Below are 21735 nucleotides of genomic sequence, written 5' to 3'. Positions count from 1 at the left end.
ACCAGACAGAAATTTAAGAGAGAAATAAAGGAACTAACATATGTTATGACTCAAATGAGCTTAATAGACATCTACAGAACATTCCACCCAAACACCAAAAAATATACCTTCTTCTCACCACCCACGGAATCTTCTCTAAAGTAGATCATATACTCGGTAACAAAGCAAAACTCAACAAATAACAAAAAAAAAAAAAAAAAAAAAAGGGATAACCCCCCTGTATCTTATGGGATCACCATGACTTAAATTTAGAATTCAATAACAACACTAATTGCAGAAAGCCCACAAACTCACAGAAATTGAACAATGCTCAACTAAATCACCACTGGGTCAAAGAAGAAATAAAGAAAAAAATTAAAGACTTTCTAAAATTCAATGACAATGACCACACAACCTACCTAAACTTATAGGACACAATGAAAGCAGTGCTAAGAAGAAAGTTCATAGCACTAAATGCCTAAAGAAGCTGGAGAAATCCCATACTAGTGAATTAATGAGACACACTGATAAAGGTGTTTTTTTTAACGGTTTATCTATTTACTATGTACACAGTGTTCTGCCTGCATATGCGCTTGCAGGCTAGAAAGGGGCACCAGATCTCATAATAGATGGTTGTGAGGCACCATGTGGTTGCTGGGAATTGAACTTGGGACCTCTAGAAGAGTAGCCAGTGCTCTTAACCTCTGAGCCATCTCTCCAGCCCCGAGGTCTTCCAGAGGACCTGAATTTGATTCCCAGCACCCATGTCAGGTGCTCACAACTACCTGTAACTCTAGCTTCAGGGAATCTGATGCCCCTGGACTTCTTAAACACCTACACCCATTGCATATCCCCCCCAACACACATATACGCATAAATATTTAAGGAAAAAAAAAGAGAAATAATATTGCTAAGGTTATCTCAAGTTCAAAATTACTGAATGACTATTTTATTAATTCCCCATTCAAATTACAGATTTTTTAGGCATGGAACCCTGATGAATCTTTTTACCCTCCAATGCCAATCAGCCAACTATGCTCTTTAGTGACAATTTACTTCCTATAAATTATGAATACAGTCTATACAAATCTTGACTCAATAAGGATACGTAGTTTCAAACTCAACACCAAAAAACTGATCAATTAAGCTTTTCTTTTTAGAAGGTGTCACTGCTGATGCAGAAGAATCTGTCTGAAAATTAAAAAGAAAATTCTAGTTTTACTTTTTGTAGATTTCAACACAACCCAGTTCACTAATCCATAAATGTAGGCCTTTTGTGTATTTCAACCTATGATTCAAAAGCATTACCAAAAGACTAAACATATTCAATAAATATCTATAGGTTATGCTTACAAATAAGACCAAAATGCAAGTCCTTCAATTCTAAGTACAGGCTGAGCATGGGAAGTATTCCAGCAGATATCTACCTATTAAGATGTATTTATTAAAGCCATTCCAAAAAAAAAAAAAAAGACAAAAAGAAAATGAAAATAAAACACAAAGTAGCCTGTGAGTGTCTGAACACAAACACACCTCGCTCACCTCTGTCGCAGAGTCATCCTCTATGGCTTCTAGTTTCTGTTGCAACACTCGCATCATTTGTACCCAGCACTCGTTAGCATCCTGTGATTTAAAATGAAATACGTCTGTCCTGGTTGTAACACTGTTTAAGCTATAAAATTCTTCCAAAGTAGTAATAGTTTCCTTAAGGAAGAAAAGTATTTTCTTTTTAAAAATGTTCATGCAGAGCTGGGCATGATGATGCACACCTACAATCCCACACTTGGGAGGCAGAGGTAAGAGAATTGCCACAAATTGAAGGCTGCCTGATCTACACATAGTTCCAGACCAGTCTGGGTTACACAGCAAAATCCTGTCTCAAAATAAACAGAACTTGTTACCTGGACACTGCAGTGCACATCTTCTTCTCAGCACTCAGAAAAAAAACAGGCAGGAAGATGGCCACCAATTTGAGGCCAGGTTAGGGTACAAACATCTAAGTTGGAGGCCTGCATGGGTTACACAGCAAGACTGTCTCAACCCCCCTCCCCACCCATGTACACACACAGAGGCTGGGAAGATAGCTCAACAGGTAAGATTACCTCTGAACATAATCCTTTTACCTCCATCTATGTACTATGCCATACACATCCCAGCTCACAAATGCATACACACACTTCATACAAAATAACTAGAAATTAAATTTTTCTAAAATGTTTAAAGTATTCATATATCTGTGTACATGTTCCTGAGTACATATGTGCATCACATGTGTGTGGGTCCCACAAACACCTTAAAGAGCGTGTTAGATTCCTGGAACTGGAATTATAGGCAATTGAGAGCCACCTAATCTGACTGCTGAGAACTGAACCTGGGTCCTCTGGAAGAACAAGCACTCTTAACCACTGAACTATACCTTCAATCCCTTGTTTTTTTAATCATGCAAAAATAACTACTTTAACTAAACTGGTATAAGATCTTTCAAAAAGTAAAAAATTTCAGAAAATTTATCCAGCAGATTTTGTGCTCCTAGTTGAGCTATACTACTGCAGATATTTCAAATTTTCAGTGAAGAAATGGAAAAGGTCCCAATAGTGAATCTATAAGAATACATGTAGGGATGGAGCTAGAGACAGCCAGGTGAGAACTGAAGAAGATTTGGGGAGGAAGTAGAAAGTGCTGAGGCCTAAAAGAACCAGCCATAACCATGCACATAAATGAACAAAGAAGGCACTCGTATTTTAGCAAGAGAAAAGAGCATAAGGCCGGAGAAAAGTGAGCAATGAAAAGGACATGATAAAATCAGAACATGATAAATTCAGAGAAGCAAGGGGATTTAGACTGGGGCACAAAACCACTGTAAGTTAACAAACAAAAAACTAATACAGTACCATTTTTTAATAGTCATTTTTTTTTTTACTGTGTATGTGTGCATGTTTGAATGTATGCCACATATGGGGAGTACCACAGAGAGAAAGAACACAAGAGCATACGCCCCTGAGACTGTACTTCAAGAGTAGTTGTGAGCTACCCAACATGGATGCTGGGAACAGAATTTAGATCTGGAAAAGCAACAAATGCTCATAATTAAAAAATATATATATATGAAAAAATATGAAAAAAATGAAATACAAGGAGAGTAATCTCTCCAGCCCCAAACCCCACTTATTTTTAATTTATCTATTTTGGGAGCTAGCAATCAAACCCAGAGCTTTGATTATGCTAAGGCAGTACTTAATCATTTCCTCCTATCCCTCCCCTTATTTGAATTTTTAAAAGGACACCAGGGCCTGTGCGACAAAATATACAGGGATAAAACATCAAGATGACCAGCTAAAATGATAGCCACACCCTAGGCAAGAGATAATGATGTGAACAAGAGCAGATACATACCTGTGTTTCTAACTATATTCCAATTATATAATAAGTACAAAAACCTAAGTTTTGGTTAAAGAGATGGCTAAGTGGGGAAAGTGTTTACTGTCCAAGCATAAGGACCTGAGTTTCAATCCCTAGAACCCATGTCAAAGCCAGACATGTAGCTTGAGCATTTGTAATCCTAGTGCTTCTACCAGTAGAGAGGAGAATCCCCAGAAGCCTGTAGGCTAGCTAGCCTGGAGTACACAGTAGAAAATCAAGAGTGGCTCTGTCTTAAGTTGAAAAGAAGGCAAGGACCAACACCAGGGGTTGTACTCTGACAACCACACACACAGTGTGACAATCGTGCACCCACAATTACACATACAAACAGGAAAAGATAATCTAAGTTTTTTCATTTACAAAATGAGAGAAACCTATCACGGGTTACCTGCTGAAGATATTGTCCTTGTTCACCCTTCTCCGCAAACTGTGGGAAAGCCATATGCAAAAACTGCAGTAGAATAATAGGTGGTATACTAGAAGAAGTTTTATCCATGGAATCAAACAAATCTCTAAGGGCTTAAAAAGAAAACAAATACTGATTTAGAAAAACAGTAACATATTTAATATATGGTTGTTCTGTAGTGATGAAAATGTTCTAACATTATACAACACTATGAACAATGACAGACACAATTCATGGGTGACCTGTATGATATGTGACTTACATTTAAATAAAACTTCTGAGGAAAAGCCTGCTATAAAAGCTTATCTAAGCTTTTATTATCGGGCGTTGGTGGGCATGCCTTTAATCCCAGCACTCAGGAGGCGGATCTCTGTGAGTTTGAGACCAGTCTGGGCTACAAGAGTTAGTTCCAGGACAGCCTCCAAAAGCCACAGAGAAACCCTGTCTCGAAAAACAAAAAACAAAAAACAAAACAAAAAAACAAAAGCTTATCTAATCCAATTACTGAAGAGATAACTCTTTTCTAGTCAGGCATGGTGGTATGCACCTATAATCCCATTTCTCAAGAGGGAATGGCAATAAGATCTTGAGCTGAAGGCCATACTGGACTTCATGACATCCTCTCTCAATAATAAAGCGGAGGCTCTGCAATAACTACAGTGTCAAATGCCTCTGGCACAGTGACGCAGCTCATGATATTGGTCCTTTAAAGAATGTCAAATAGCTTAGCAGGAAGGAGCACACTTGGCTTGCATGAGGCCCTAGGTTCAATCCTTAGCACCACAAACACAGTAGTTACGATTTATTCTTATAAATATTACTTCTTTATTATCATCAACTTAAGTTTTTTTTTTTTACAACAATCACATCAAACTACTAAAACTTATTTCTATCATCTCCTAATGTCATTCCCAGAGATTTATCTAATAGAACCTGCAAACAAAATTACAACACAAAAAAATCCAAAGGTCTGGACTGGGGAGACGACCCAGCCAATACTGTGTATCATGAAAGCACAGGAGCTTCAGTTCAATTCCCAGAATCTAATAAAAAGCTGGAGACAGTAGAGAGATGGGAACACAAAGATCCCTGGGCCCGATGACCACCAAGACTTGCCTAACTGGCAAGCTCCAGGCCAATTAAAGGCCTCATCTCAAACAAGGCTGAAGAACAACACCTGAGGCTGACCTCTGGCTCCACATGTACAAATACACACAATACATAAAAATGCACCTACATGAACATACACTAAACAGACAAAAACCCCAAAGGGTTATTTTACTTCTTTTAAAGACAGGGTCTTTCTATTGCTTATACTCCACCTTAGCCTTGGCCTTATAATCTTCTGGCCTCAGGCTCCACTTCAAAAGTTTATTTAAAAAAAAAAAAAATCATTGGTTTGTAATCCGGATACATTTCAAGTTATTTTATGCAAGGGTAAAGATATTCCATATGAATGAAGCAACACTCCAAAACGAAATTTGTTGCTATTTGTTTGATCATTTATTTTGAGACGTGGTCTCTTTATGTAGCCCTGGCTGTTCTGGATGGAACACCTGCCTCTGCCTCCTAAGTGATGGGATTAAAGGTTTGGGGCACCAGACTCACCACCACCACCACCACCATTTTTTATTTTTTATAAAAAAGGTGGCAAGGCTTTACCTGGAGAGATGGTTCAGTGGTAAAGGTGCCTACTGCCAAGCCTAACAAATCCAAGTTCAATTACCCCAGGATCCACATGGTCCATGGAGAGACCCCACTCACAAAAGTTGCCCTTCTGGCTTGTGCACGTGCACGCGCACGCGCACACACATGCGCGCGCGCGCGCGCGCGCGCACACACACACACACACACACACACACACGTAACATTTATTGAATGAGAAAGACAAGTCTCTCAGCACACACACTAACCTGCAGTGATATACTGTGCTGAAGCCATTTCCCCTGAAGCTCTCAAGGCACCTGCATACCTAGGAACGTTAAGTATAACAACATAATTAATTCATTCTGAAATTAAAATGAGAAGAAATTAGTTAAAAGAAATTATTATGATATTCTTAAATTCAAATTTCTCAAAGTAATTGTTCCCTTCTGGTCTCACATAAACACAATGGACCTTAAAAGCCTATTTAAATGTAAAAGCCACACACCGAGACTCTGCACTAACTTCCTATATAATACTGCTTAGAGTAGAAGCCGCACACCTCCTTTCAGCATTAACTCATCTAACGCACTAAATCGTTGGCAGGTCAAGGCTCTAGTAAAATTTCTGCTTTCTCTTCCAGCTTTATTATGCTGAATAATAAAGGGAAAATTCCAACCATGGTTATTGCTCACACATTACCTCATTATGAAGAATCTCAATCTCCATTCATGACAAATTCGCTATAGTACAATGGCTTTCCTACTACACACCACTAGAGTAACTAATAAGAGACCAACCAGAACTACAAGTACAATCAACCATGACAAGTCTCAACTTCAGGTTGAGTAAAAACAACTAAGGAATGCCTGTATGATCTGTTTGCATTCCAGAACTGCAAAGCTGCTGGAGACACTTAGAGTGAGTGAGCATGATTAACTGGAGAAAAAGCTAACACTTCTGGAATATGCTCTAATTTGGCAGGAAAACAGATTACAGAGAATTAACATCCGTCAAAACCAATCAAATCATAAGAATAAAAAATCAAACCAAATGTATGCTATGTACCCCCGTAGATGCAAAGTGTGTGATTACATACACAGGATGAAAGAGGGCACAGAAAAGACATTAAATTACCTCCAACACAAGGGCTTTGCTTTCCTATCATCTGTTTCTAACTTTGAACTGTCACATGTTTCTAACTATGGTGTGAAACTTTTTTTTTTTTTTTTTAATTTACAGGTTCAAACAAGTGGAGGGCAGGCAACATCTTTCAGATTACTTCAGATTCTCAAAGAAATCAAAACAAGACTAATATATATAACTTGGGAGTAGAGCATTGTTTGGAAAGGCCATAATAAACAAGCAGTGAACCAGACAGTGACAGACAGATTAGTGGCACAATGAAGTCTGTCCCAAACTATACCATATAACTTTTTGTTTGTTTGTTTGTTTTCAAGACAGGGTTTCTCTGTGTAGCTTTGGAGCCTATGCTGGCACTCGCTCTGGAGACCAGGCTGGCCTCAAACTCACAGAGATCTGCCTGTCTCTGCCTCCCGAGTGCTGGGATTAAAGGCGTGCGCCACCAACGCCCGGCTAACCATATAACTTTTTACAAAGCAAAATGCAGATTAAAACATTACAAAGTTTGAAAAAATTGATCTAAACATTTTGGACTAGAGAGATGGCTCAGAGGTATAGAGGTTCTTTTGCACAGAACCCAGGGTCAGTTCCCAGCATCCACATGGCAGCTCAAACCGTAACTTAGTTTCAGGGGATCCAATGCGCTTTTCTGGCCTCCAAGGAAATCAGGAACACCTGTGGTGCAAGCATACATGCAGGCAAAACACTCACACACATAAATTACTTTAAAAATCATATGTCTGACCTGAAAATTCTAACTTACTCAAACTTAAAGTGGTTAATTGAGCACCACAGATTAAAAATTATGAACACTTAGATTCTAAGAACATTTAGGAGGACAAAAATAAAGAAAAAAACAAACAAAAATACAATATCAACCACTCTCAGACCAGTGAGGCATAGGAAACTTTTGAGAAATAACTATTAACCACTAAAGAAACAATTTTGACCTAGGATTTCTACACCAAGAGAAATGGGTTAAAAAATTTTGAAAAATTGCAAAATGCTTACTATTATTTTTACTTAGAAATATGGCCTGATACAATCAAAGTGAAAAAAGTACTAAAGAATAAAATAACTACCAGTATCAAGAACTGAATAATTAGAATGCTCGTATTCTCCTTAAAATTTTGCAATAAAGACTCCAATTGCCATCATATAAACAACTCATTATTACTATTACAGTGTGTGTGTGTGTGCACAATCACAGCTGAGGAAGGATAACTGTCAGACATCAATTTTCTCCTTCCACATGTGGATCTGAGGTATTGAACTCAGGTCCCGAAGCAAGCATCTTTACCAACTGAGAAATCTCACTAGCCCCCTATGGCATATTTTTAAGGATTCATTTATTTTATTTTATGGGCAGAAGTACTTTTCTTCATGTATGTATGTACACCACACACATGTGTGTCTGGTGCCTTCAGAAGTAGAAGAGGGTGTCAGACCTTCTAGAACTGGAGTTACATACATACAGTGACGAGTTGCCCTAAGGTTGCTGGGAAATGAATGCAGATCTGCAAGAGCAGTTAAGTGCTCTTAATTGCTGAGCCATCTCTCTAGCTCCTACAATTTTTTAATTTATACTCACTGAAAAGAGATTTACAGACTAATTCATAGGTTCTCAAGACGTATGACTTTTATTCATTTGTGATGGCATATAAAAACGAAGTTTTCATATTTTTTTTAAACTACCATTCAAATAACATAGTTAAACCTACAGGTTAAGGAAACAAAATTAATAGTCCAGATATAAACTAGTGTTAACAAAGTGAGTAAGACAAGTGAATGAGTTAGAAAAGTTTGACAAACAGTGCTGGAAGAATTGTGTTATTTGTATGCAAAAAAAAAAAAAAAAAGATGAAGTCAGACATCTACCTCCTACCATGCATAAAATTTAACAGGAAATATTCCTCAATGAAAAACTTCTCTCTCCTAAAAAAGGTAATGTGGCCAGGCATTCATTTAGCTCACACCTTTACTCCCAGCAGAGGCGGATTTCTTTATGTTTCAAGACCAAACTGATCTATATAGTAAGATTCAGGAAAGCCAGAGACCCAGTCTTAAATAAAACAAAACAACACAAACAAAAACATAGTATAAATGTTTATCGCAGAGTTAATTTCTAACGACAAAGTCCATTACAATGTTTTTAAACTTACTCTGTGTATGCTCATGCTGCAACGCACATGTGAGGAGTCCCCTCTCCTTCCCTTTGCTTAAGAAAGTCTTACAGCATACTCCAGCTAGCTAGCTTATAAGCTTCCAAGCACTTTGCCTGTCTCTTGCTTCCCATCTGGCCTATGAGGACTGGATTACAGATGCATGCCACTGTATCTGGCTATTTACAACCTGACCAAACTCAGGTTACCAGGCTTACATACCAACCTTATTCAGCTACTAAGCCATCTATCTCCCTAGCTCCTACATTAAAATATTTTTAATGTGCTATACACATACTATCCACAAAGTTAAACAACTCAGAATACAGAAAAAAGTACTTGCAAATTATTCGGTAAGTCAATTTACAATATATTTTAAAAACCACAACTGAATTTTTTTTAAGGCGAATAACTCAAAAACAGGCCAAGGACATAGACATTTTCAAAACATATACAAATGTCCAATGTAGACCTGAAAAGATGTTCAACTTCATTAGACATTACAAACACAAATAATAGTATCAGTTAGTCACCACTTCACACCTGCAGGATGACCGCAATCAAGTTCAAACTGTAACAAGCACTTAACACTGCTGGTAAAATGTAAAATGGTGCAGCCTCTTTTGAAAATTTCCTGTTTCACAAAATCTTAAGCAGTTAATCTATGACTAAACAACACATTCCTAGGTACATAAGCAAGAGAAATGGAAACAAACTTTCCAAATGTTTGTATATGAACACCCAAGGTGGTTTGAATGAGAAGTATCTTCCACAGGCTCATTTATTTGGAGACAAGAGTCCCCAGCTCATGGAGCTGTTGGGGAAGTTATGGACTTGCTGGTGTAAGTACATCATTAGGGGTGGACTTCACCAGTTTATACCCTTTACCACTTCCTGTTTCCCCTTCTGCTTCTAGTGTACAATAAAGGTGATCAACCAGCTTCCTGCTCCTGCAGCCACACCTCCTGCGGCCACACTCTCCCACCATTACACCACCATGGGATGACTACCACCCCTTTGGAACTGTATCAACCCTTTGGAACTGTAAGCCAAGATAAGTATGGAGGGGACACTGCAGGGCTCATGGCCAGCAGGGAAATGAGAGAAGAATGAAACTTAGGGTCAGCACTTTAGCAGGAACTGGGTCAGAACATCCAGAGTCTGGCCACAGTTAAGCACAGTAAAACTTTTCGAAAAGATTTCCAAGCGACAATTATCACAACAAAGCTTTAGGCATAGCTACATAGAAACTCCTTGCAAAGTAGCAAAGCACCTGTGGCCTTTACAGTAAGAATAAGTTCTACTGGCTGATAAACAGAGCTCAAGGGCCTAGGGAGGGTTTGTGATAAGCATAAAGGATCCAGTCTATTGATGGAAGATGCAAAGTACATGGGACCTTTCATAAAGATGGGTTCCCTTCACTGAGAGACTAAGCTCAGGATTAGGGTCTAAACAATGCTCAGAGTATTGGGAGACTCTGAAGGCTGGCTCATAGAATAGCAAAAAGATCACCAGGTTGTTAGACAACATCCACTCAAAGCATTTTCTTCCTTTGAAGAAAATAGGTCTGTGTGTTTAACAAATCTGGTTCCTCAATGTTTTCTGTAAGCTGTGCCTCCTACATATAAACCCTTTCTTTCTCTTCCTTAAGATGCTAGTTTAGTCATGGTATCGTATCACAGCATTGGGGAACACAATGTCCATGCCAGCATTACTCATAACAGTGGACACAATCCAAATGCCTATCAAAAGAATGAATAAATAAAATTTTATACCATGAAGCAGTAACAGAGTAATACATGTTCTGCATGAATGAACCTTTGAAACTATTATGCAAAATGAATAAAGCCTACGGAAAACCACATAGTATAAGGTTATATGTATATGAAATGCCCCCAAGCAAGCAAATTTATAAAGTAGAAAGCAAATTAATTGCTCAAGGTGGGTAGAAAAATGTTACCACAGTCATACGCATGTCCTTTCTCTCTGTGTGTCTCTCTGGCTCTCTCTCTCTCTCTCTCTCTCTCTCTCTCTCTCTCTCTCTCTCTGTGTGTGTGTGTGTGTATACCTGTCTGTCTGTCTGTCTGTCTGTCTGTCTGTCTGTCTCTCTCTCTCTCTCTCTCTCTCTCTCTCTCTCTCTCTCTCTCTCTCTCTGAGACAGGGTCTCACTATGTAGCTCTGGCTGGCCCAGAACTCAGATGTCAACCAGGCTAGTCTTGAACCCAGAGTTCCACCTGCCTCTTCCTCCTTAGTGCTGGAATTAAAGGTGTGCACTACCACGCTGGCCACATTTGCTTTCTTAAGAGAGGGGAGGTTTTCAAAACTTAGCACGGTAGCAGTCGTACAATTCTGTGAATAAAAACCATTGAATGCATTAAGAGCAATGAAGATGCTATGAAAGAAAGTAATGCCACTGGTCCAGAAGAGAACTTCCTTTACCCAGAGACTTAAACAGCTTTTCAGTCTTACCTTTTAAGGGCATCTTTGAGTTCAGGCACAGAACGAATACATTGAACTGTAGCATTCATGTAACAAGTGTTACCAAGGTTTGTCAATCCACATGGTAACTCCATCTGATAAAAGGGGATGGAGTAGGATTAACACATTTATAAAAAGACATGGCATACATAAACACAAATCACAGAAGAATCATTTACCAGTCAGTCCTGACAACTAATATTCTAACTTCACACTAAAACAGTATTCTTTCATTTCCCCTAACAGAAAAGTTTACTTGCATCATGCTGGCAACAACTCTGTTTTAACTCTCTTCTAGAAAATAGGAGCACAAGCCTGTCAGCTCTACATCTTTGACAGGCTTGGCAAGAAAACAGGTAGGAAAACATGCAATAGATAGACTTCAGAACAAATATACAAAAACAAACATACAAATGAACTGGGCTTGATAGTGCATGCCCGCAATCTCAATAGTCCGAAGAAAGGCACATCATGAATTCAAGATTGTCTGGGTATCATAGTGAGTCTCAGTCTCAAAGATCCCTTCACTTCCAAAAAATGTATATAGTACTAGATGTGTATTTATTTTAATTTGACAAGTCTTGACCATCTTCTATATTGATTTTGCATTTACTTTTGGAATAGGAGCTGGGCCATAGCTGGGTGGGAGAGTATTTGCTTTAGTTTGATCCTCAGTACCATTAAAAAAAAAAAAGGATAAACTGTATTTAACTCAGGAAGTTTTAATAATTTAAATATCCTACCATTTAAACTTCTCTTTGATCCTGTTTTCTCATAAGTAGCAACTGTTTCAATAGAATTATCTTCGCAATAAATACTGTATATCAATTCATATTTATACATTTATGTGTGCATTATATAATATCTTCATCTGTAAAATAGTCTTTAATATCTCATAGCTTTGAGGTGTAAAAGCATAAGCTCTGAATTAGGAATATTATATTTAATGCTAAATATAAATAAGCTCAAGTTAAAACCATTTGTAAATAAAGAAAAACTATAAAATCAAAGTATACAATATCACAGAACTCCTGAGTTTTATGATGACCTGTCATGGGACAAATTAAAGCTAGTTTCAAAAATATTAAAATTCTGCTCATTGCTAACATATATCAATGTTAATAATTAAATCAAGCCCTTTAGATACTACTTTCTGGAAGACATCTTAGTAACTGTCCTTCAAAAAGCAGTGACCCAACATAAAATCTTACAGCCGTTGCTAACTGTTCTTCTGTCATGTCTTCTACGAAGACAGTTTTAGCTGAGGGTTCTTCTGGAAGAGCATCTGCTGACCCCATCATTAGTATAGTCATTCCCTGTTACAAAAGAAATAAGTTCATGAAAATACTTAAAAGTTGACAATGTTATGTTCAATAAAGGGAAATTCAAAAGAACTCATACTACAGCATGGTTCTAGTAGCCAAAAAAAAGGGAAATCTACACAGAATAGATTCATGGCATTCTAGCCCTGGTGGTAGCTGGAGAGAGTGACTTTAAATGGGCCTCTGTTTCTTTAGTAAGAAGAGCAGCATTATAACCTTAAAGGAGGCCAAGTGCTGACATCTAGTCCAGTTTGGTCTCCATAGCAAGTTCCAGGACAGCTATGTCCTGTCTCAAAACAACAAAAACCAATGACTGGTCCAACTTGAGACCCACACCATGAGAGGGAGCCCACACCTGACACTTCCTGGATGGCCAGGAACCAGAGGCAAGATAGATAGCCCAGAGATCCAGGATAGAACCAAACATGAAAAAAGTCAATGAAATAATTCCTAATGATATTCTGCTATACTCATAGATCACGATCACTACCTAGCCCAAGTGTCAACAGAGGCTTCATCCAGCAACTGATGGGAGCAGATACAAAGACCCACAGCCAAACTTTTAAGTGGGCCTCAGGTAACCCCAAGAAAGAATTGTAAGAGCCAGAAAGGTCAAGGACACCACAAGAACACAGCCCACAGAATCAAAGCGGGGCTCATAGAGACTGAAGCAACAATCAGCCAGCCTGTATGGGTCTAAGCTAGGTCCTCTGCATATATGTTATGTTTGTGTAGCTTGGTGTGGTTGTCTCTGACTCTTTTGCCTGCTCTTGAACCCTTTTCCTCCTACTGGGTTGCCTCATCCAATCTCTGTATGAGGGTATGTGCCTAATCTTATTGTAACTTCCTATGGTGTGTTTGGTTGATATCTCTGAGGCCTGCTCTTTTCTGTAGGGAAAAGGAAGAGTGGCTCTGGGGGATCTCCATAGACTTTTTATAATAGTAAAGCAATACTAAACCATCACTAATGAAATTTTTTTCAAAGCTGTCTAAGCAAGCAAATATTTAAATACACCATTAATAATCAGTAAGAAAACAGGAAAGAGTATTAAGCTAGGCATGATGGCACACACCTATAGGTTCTAACCCTAGAACTTGGGAGACAGAAGCAGGATAATCTGCAAATCTATGGCATAGGAGGTCTTTAAAAGTTATCCTCTGGCGGGCGTTGGTGGTGCACGCCTTTATTCCCAGCATTCGGGAGGCAGAGGCAGGTGGATCTCTGTGAATTCCAGACCAGCCTAGTCTGCAAGAGCTAGTTCCAGGACAGCCTCCAAAGCCACAGAGAAACCATGTCTCAAAAAACCAAAAAGTTATCCTCTAGGACTGGGAAGATAAGTAACTCAAAGGCAAAGCACTTGCCATGCAAGCAAGTGGACCCAAGATCGAATCACCAGAGCCCATGTAAAACCATACACAGTAGCACACATTTTTAATCCCAGTGTTCCTAGGCAAGAAGGGAGAGAGACACCGGAAAATTTCCAGAAGCTAAAGGGACAAACTAGCCTGGCATATACAGTAGCAAACAAAGAGACCCAGGCTCAAACACAGTGGAAGGCAAGGACTGATGTTCAATGTTTTCCCTACCCCATGAAAATATCCTCACCGAAACTAATGTTTAAAAAAAGCAAAAACCAATATAAGTCTGTTAAAGAAATTAAAATCAACCACACAAATTCCCACAAGGTTTTCCTAGTCCAAAAAAGCTCATTGGCAAATTATTTCATATATGTAAAAAACATATAATCTTTAACTCATTCAGAAGGGAGAAATATTTCTCCAACTCTCTTAATGAGTTAAGCATAATTGACAATAAAATGAAATACATAGTAAAATAAAAATATAGACTAGCCAGGTATGGTGGCACACGCCTTTGATCCCAGCACTCGGGAGGCAGAGGCAGGAGGATCTCTGTGAGGAGTTCAAGGCCAGCCTGGTCTATAAAGTTCCAGGATAGGCTCCAAAGCTACACAGAGAAACCCTGTCTCGAAAAACAAACAAACAAAAAGAATAAAGAGTTCAAGGCCAACCTGAGCTATTTGACACTGTCTCAAGTAAATAAATCAATATAAAATGAAGGCTAACATGCCTCACAATCACACATGCTAGCATCCTAATTAAGAAATAGAACCCACAATACATTAAGGAGGTAAATATGTTCTCTCAAACAGTCACAGTATTTTAGGTGCTGTCCATCAATCTTCACTGGTCCCTGTGATTCTTTCAAAATTATCAACTCACAAATATTTTCACAGCCAGGCCTGGTGTCACATGCCTACAAGCCCAGAAGACAAATCTGTGAGTTCAAGGTCTACAAAGAGAATTCCAGGCCAGCCAGGACTATACAGTAAGCTGCTTTCTTAAATCTGCACCTCTGAATATGCCTGATACACTGCATTATAATGAGAAGAGCTAATTGTTACAATCCACTGAGGATGCCAGTTCTGAAGACAATCACTCCTGCAAATGCTCAGTCAGAATCTGGGTTAGACACTTTTCTCAAACTTTTACTTATGATTTTCAATTATTTGTATTTGTATGAATGAGTGAGAATGTGTGAGTTTGTATGTCTGTGTGTACCACATGTGAAGGCCAGAGGACAATTTGCAGAAGTCACTTCTCTCCTTCTACCATATAGGTTCCAGGGATTGAACTAAGGTCCCCAGGTTTGGCTGCAAGCACCATTACTTGCAGAGCCAACTGCCAACTCCCTTTGCAATTATTGTTACAAGAATAATACCTTTGAATATTTCAATTTTAGTATCTCAATATGGTAAATATCAATGAATAAAGTCCACAACAACCCTTTAGGGTTAACTGCACGTTTTTTATCTTTGACACAATAGCCCTGGCTGACCTGGACTTTGCAGAGATCTATCTATATCTGCCTCCAGAGTGCTGGGATTAAAGGATGTATACTATACCCTGCACACACACACACACACACAATATTAATTCCTTTTTTGAGGCTGAAGCAAGACTGCCAGAGCTCAGGAGTTCAGAATCACCCTGGGAGAACATTTAGAAATATTGGGAGGTGGGGGTGGGTACAAATGGCGTGACCCTCAATGGTAAAAAGCTTGCCTAGCATGCACTAGACCCAAGGCTCCATCCCAAGAACCAAGGACAGAGGATGGATGACAGGCAACAGTGAAATTGAACAAACCATAAAAAGAAAGTCAGATGATCGTTTTAACAAAAAGAAAAAGGACTTAACACATTTAACAGTCATTTATAAATTTAAATCTTAGTGCATTAAAATGTCCACTCTCACTATTTTCTACTTAACAGTATACTATAAATTCCAACAAGAATTTAGGGGAAAACAAAGAACAAAACAAAAAACCAGAAGTCATTTGTTTATTAATTACAACTCAAAAAAAGTCATGATAACAAAAAGGGGAAGAGTAAATATTATTTGCAGATACTATCCCTGTGTATGTAAAGACCTCAAAGCAATCTCTAAGAACATTACCAGAACAATTAAGTGAATTAAGATCACAGAATAAACATAAACATAGAAAAAAATCAATTGTATTTTTAAATGCTAGCCAAGAACATTATGAAACAATTTTTAAAACTATTGTTGTCGACAGCAACAGAACATTAGATTCTTAGAATCTGGGGCTGGAGAGATGGCTTAGCAGTTAAGAATACTTGACTGCTCTTTCAGAGGACCCAGGTTCAATTCCCAGCACCCACATGGCAGCTCACAACTGTCAGTAACTCTGGTTCCATGGGGTCCAACACCCTCACACAGACATACATTCAAACAAAACACCAAGGTACATAAAATAAATCATTTAAGAAATTCTAAGAATCTAAAAAAAAAAGCCAGGCAAATCTCTATACTAAAACACCACTCTGCTATGACAAATAAAGACCTAAACAAAATCGGAAACATGCCATACTCGAATGTAGGTTCTTGACTTCTAAAATTAATACTGAATTAAAAAACATTTTTGAAAAGAGCAAAAGTATAGAGAACCCACAGTATCTTATTTCATAGTTATCTGCTTTGGTTATCAAGATCACATGATACTAGTATAACTTTAATCAACTAGATCAATGAGACAAGAGCTCACGGATAGACATGTAGCCGATTTTCAAGAAAGACTAAAACAAGTTGGTGGGGGAAAAGAATTATAAATAAATGGTGATGAATAACTGGAAATACACATTTAAAAGGAACTCTTGGGATTTATTTTGGTGAAATAATTGGATCATTTCTTTGTAATGAGTGTTCTTAATACTTACATTTTTCATTTTGATGTTTCCCCAGTCATCATCCTATTTCAAAGACAAACAAAAATGTTTAACCACCTCTGAACAATTATTAAATTTTGAAACTACCTCAAAATAAATTTACATGCCTGCCCCAAAACTAGAAATTTAATCCAGACTTGTTGTATACATCATACTTTGATGCCCATTAAACTTAAACCTCTCTCACACTCTGCTCCCTTAGTTTTAAAATAAAACTACAGTTGGAAAGTAATGAAAAATCATTAATATAATATAGCCTAATATAGAAGATATAGGCAGTAAATGTTAATTATTATTAGGTTTTATTTTTCTTTAGTATTTTCTGCTATCATCCAAAGTATACTAACAGGACACATCACAGCACAAACTAGTTATCCAAGTCCCTGAAAGCCAAAGGTTCAAAGAATTTGGGAAGTAAAAAAGTTTCCATCAACTCCTCTATCTATACCCAACAAACAGCCTGGACATATCTTTCAGAATGTCACATCAACCAGACAAAAATATGTTTCTGCTAGCCTTGTGTGGTATTATAAACAGTAAGGGGGAGAGGAAACTATCATTTTTTTTTTTTTAGAAATTTATTTATTTATTTATTATGTCTTCTGCCCGCATGCCAGCAGAGGGCACCAGATCTCATTCAAGGTGGTTGTGAGCCACCATGTGGTTGCTGGGAACTGAACTCATGACCTCTGGAAGTACAGTCAGTGCTCTTAACCAATGAGCCACATCTCCAGCCCAGAAACTATCATTTTTATGGCCTTTAACAAAGGCCATAATAAAAGCTGGAACTTTATAGTAAGTTCTGTGTGACCATTCCAAAGGAACTAAAGGTGAAAATAGCTTTTATCTCCTTTTAATGTTTTTCCTCCCATATCTAGATTGAAGTTATACAGCAATTACTTTTTAAATTTTTTTATGTGCATAAGTGTTTTTGCCTGCATTACATCTGTGTGAGGGGTACCAGAACCCCTGGAGTTACAATTGTAAACTGCCATGTAGGTGCTGAAAATTGAACCCGGTCCTCCGGGGGAAAAGCCAGTAATCTTAACCACTGAGCCATCTCTCCAGGCCTGACAGAAATTAATTCCCTTTTTTTGGGAGGGGGGGCAAGTTTAAGACAGGGTTTCTCTGTGTAGCCATGGCTGTCCTGAAACTCACTCTGTACACCAGGCTGGAATTGACCTCAGAGATTAACCTGTCTCTGCCTCCTGAGTGCTGGTATTAAAGTAATTACTCTTAAGAGAAAAAGATTCTTCTTTAAAATGTAGACTGAGAAGGGTGGGGGAATGGATAAAAGTGTCCCATCATTTGAAAACCAGGGATTTGATGAAGATGTTAAACTCAATTTCAACATTCAAATACACTACAAAAATATATATTACAATGTTTTTAAAATGCAAATTATCCCTACTGTTGCATTTTTATTAATCTATAGTTTGTGTGTATAATGAGTGTTTTGCATGCCTTGCACCTTGGAAAACCAGAAGAGGGCATCAGATCCCCTGGGACTCTAATTACAGACAGTTGTGGCCTCCAGGTGGGTGCTGGGAATTGAACCTGAGTAACAAATGTTCCTAGCTATGGCTCCACCTCTGTAGCCCTGGTTGTATATTTTTAACAGATAAAATTGTCCATCCCTGTACATGAAATTACTAAAGATATACAAATCCATTTTGTACTAGTCCAAACGAAAATAAACTTAACATCACAGAAAAAAATCTAACACTACAGATAATTGTAAGATGCTATATATAGTCCTGATCACTTGAGGTATCTACTGAATAAAATTGTAAATGACACTTTGTAATATTGCATTTTTGAAATAGACATGATGTTCTTCACACACACAACATCAATAGAACAGTTTAAACAGGAGGCAGGCAGATCTCTGTGAGTTCGAGACCAGCCTGGTCTACAAGAGCTAGTTCCAGGACAGCCTCCAAAGCCACAGAGAAACCCTGTCTCAAAAACCGCCCTCCCCGAAAAGACTGTGTCTCCAAAATATCTACATTAGCAATAATCATATTTTCTAGCAATAATTACATAAGCAGGATTAATGAAATTTTAGATCACTTTTACCTTCAGTGTACCTCCTTTCACCATAACTTTTTGTCTGGCTGGCTGGACTCCAGTCAGTGCAAAAAGCTGGGCCTTGAACACCATTGGAGATTCATCAGTATTCAATTCTACACCTTCAAATTTCTCCTTTCCCCATTTTACTGTAACTGTAAACAAAAACATAATTATTTTTCACCTACATACTTTTTTAACTGATTGACCTCAAATTTAGAAAATCCCTTAGGGAATAAAAATATTCCAGGCCCTACCACTGCGAGGCTGAAATAACTGTCTCGGTGAATTGCAGGCCAGCCAAGACTACACAGAGATCCTATCTCAATTCCACCCTCCAAACAGAAGAAAGTCCTTCATTTTTTTATTCCCCAAATAAGTAATATACATGCAATGAATCTAAAACAAAACTTTACTGGATCTAATTCAGGTTCTCATTATATAAATACAAGCATTTTATTAATTATAAACTCAGTGGTAAGGCATCTGCCTAGCATACAGATAACATGAGCTAAATTCCCAGCACTGCAGGATAAAGGAGGGGAGGGAAGGAAAGGGAAAAGGGGAAAAGAGCAAATGGGACAGGGAGCAGAGAAGGGAGAGACAGACTGGAGAAGCTGACTGATCCATTAATGTCACAAAATTGGTTAATAAATACTACCCAAGTATTCTAAACCATACTCCAACCATCTCTGTAAATTAAGGTGAACCTCTGATCACACTGAACTATTTCCCAGAATACAGTTCCTGGCCTTCATGATGTGGTTAGCCTAAGAACCACTTAAAGCAGTGTTCTCAGCCTCCCTAATGCTGTGACCTTTTAGTACATTTCCTCATGTTGTTTTGACCCATCCAACCATAAAATTATTTTCATTGCTACTTCATAACTGTAATTTTGCTACTGTTACGAATCATAATGTACACGTTTTACAGGTTGAGAACCACTTTTTAAAGCAATATATACTGTTGAAACAGAGAGATAGAAAGAGAGTTTATGACAAAAAAAAAAAAAAAACTCAGTGGGGTGGTGGTGGTACAGACCTCTAATCCCAGTACTTGGGAGGCAGAGGCAGGTGGATCTCTGTGAGTTCAAGGCCAGCCTGGCCTGCCAGAGCTAGTTCCACGACAGCCAGGGGTATGCAGAGAAACCCTCTCTTAAAAATAAGAAAAGAAAAATCTTGAGGAATAAGAGAGCATTTAGAACAGGTTAAGTTACTATAATTCAGGCTGGGTATGTGCTTGCACACTTTCAATCCTAGCACTCAGGAGGAAGAGGAAGGTCAAACCCTGAGTTCATGGCCAGCCTCTCTACAGAGTTCAGGCCAGCAAGAACTACAGGAGACCTGCCTCAATAGGGGATGGATGAATGGAAGGAAGGAAGGAAGGAAGGAAGGTAGGAAGGAAGGAAGGAAGGAAGGAAGGAAGGAAGGAAGGAAGGAAGGAAGATAAAAAAAGTGGTAACAGTTTTGGGGCCCATGAGACGGTTCAGTAAATAAAAGCTTGATGCTTGGCTTACAAGCCTAATGACCAGAATTCAAGTCCCCAATCTCAGAGGGGAAAGACAGAACCAACTCCCAAAAGTAACTGTTTTCTGACCTCCAAGCATGTGCCTGAACATGCATGAACTGGCATTTGTGCACTCACTGACACCATTTTTTGAGAAAGTATTAGAAATCTAAATCATAAAAAAGGTGTACAAGAAATGAAAGGTTGTTTCCCAAGTAAAGAGATACTCAAGTATACAAAAATCCAAAGGTATGTTGGCTACATGTAACAGCTATGGTCTTTTTCTTTCCCAATTACTTGGGGTTTTGAGATTTAGTCTTAGTATATAGCTGAGACTGGGCTCAAACTGGCAATTCTCCTGCCTCAGCTTTCTGAGTGCACATGCCTGCAAGCACAGCATAAAAAGTATCTTTTACTTTTTTATTACATTTTTTAGTTATTACTGAGTGGATATACATGTATGTGTATGGGGGTGCATATACTATTGCAAGCATGCTGAGGTCAGAGGACAACTTGCTTGAGTTGTCTCTCCTTCCTCCACTATGTGGGTGGGTACTGGGGACAGAACTCAGATTACACAACAAGCACTTTTACTTTGCTGCTCCCCCTCCCCAAATATTTCTTATAACGGAAAATAATAAAGGGTAGTGAGGATGTAGAAAAACTAGAATCCGGGCTGGAGAGATGGCTCAGTGGTTAAGAGCACTGAATGCTCTTCCAGAAGACCTAGGTTCCATTGCCAGCACCCACATGGCAGCTCACAACTATCTGTAATTCCAGTTCTGTTGCAAAACACCAATGTACATAAAAGAAAAAAATTTCTAGCTGTTCTGTGGTGGCACACACCAGCACTAAGAAGGCAGTGGCAGGCGGTCTCTTTGAGGACAGCCTGCTCTACAGAGTAAATTCCAGGACAGCAGGGAAACCAGAAAAACCCAGTCTCAAAAAAAAAAAAAAAAAAAAAAAAAAAAAAAGTTTAAGCACATAATAACCATATTAATCTCTTCCTAGAAATATAGAAACAAGGACTCAAAACAGCTACATGTGTACTTCAGAGCAGCGTCATTCAGACAAATTTTGAGAAAGGGGCAGGGAAGTAGCAGAGCACTGGCCTATCAAGTATAAGGCTCTAGGTTTGATCTCTATAGCAAAGGGCAGAAGAATTAAAATGGAAAGGGGAGGGGATAAGAGAGGGAAGGGGACATACTGGGAAAAGCTCATTCTAAAATATTCCATTTTAAATACAAAAATTCTTACATAAATCACAACACATGAATCGTGGAGACAGGATGTGAGGTGAGACAAACAAATCATAAAAGGGCAAATTTGATGCAATTCT

General features: G+C 38.4%; 1 protein-coding gene across 3 annotated transcripts in view; it reads right to left on the bottom strand.

Annotated features, from left to right (window-relative positions):
• Nucleotides 1-21735, bottom strand: part of LOC100770363 (ubiquitin carboxyl-terminal hydrolase 14) — a 44872-nt gene that overhangs the window by 20507 nt on the left and 2630 nt on the right. For 2 of the 3 annotated variants that reach the window (XM_027403641.2, XM_027403640.2), the window contains exons 2-9: nucleotides 18900-19045; nucleotides 16812-16844; nucleotides 12444-12548; nucleotides 11224-11327; nucleotides 5719-5777; nucleotides 3788-3918; nucleotides 1513-1602; nucleotides 1088-1170 (exon numbers count right to left, since the gene is read on the bottom strand). In XM_027403641.2, the coding sequence (XP_027259442.1) occupies nucleotides 1088-1170; nucleotides 1513-1602; nucleotides 3788-3918; nucleotides 5719-5777; nucleotides 11224-11327; nucleotides 12444-12548; nucleotides 16812-16844; nucleotides 18900-19045 (751 nt within the window). The remainder of the gene's footprint in view (nucleotides 1-1087; nucleotides 1171-1512; nucleotides 1603-3787; nucleotides 3919-5718; nucleotides 5778-11223; nucleotides 11328-12443; nucleotides 12549-16811; nucleotides 16845-18899; nucleotides 19046-21735) is intronic. The other variant, XM_027403642.2, reaches the window with a different exon arrangement.

The sequence above is a fragment of the Cricetulus griseus genome, chromosome 2, assembly GCF_003668045.3.
Source record: "Cricetulus griseus strain 17A/GY chromosome 2, alternate assembly CriGri-PICRH-1.0, whole genome shotgun sequence".
In the NCBI taxonomy this organism is placed as follows: Eukaryota; Metazoa; Chordata; class Mammalia; order Rodentia; family Cricetidae; genus Cricetulus; species Cricetulus griseus.
The sequence above is the reverse complement of the archived record's forward strand: the minus strand, read 5'-3'. Positions and strand labels throughout refer to the sequence as shown.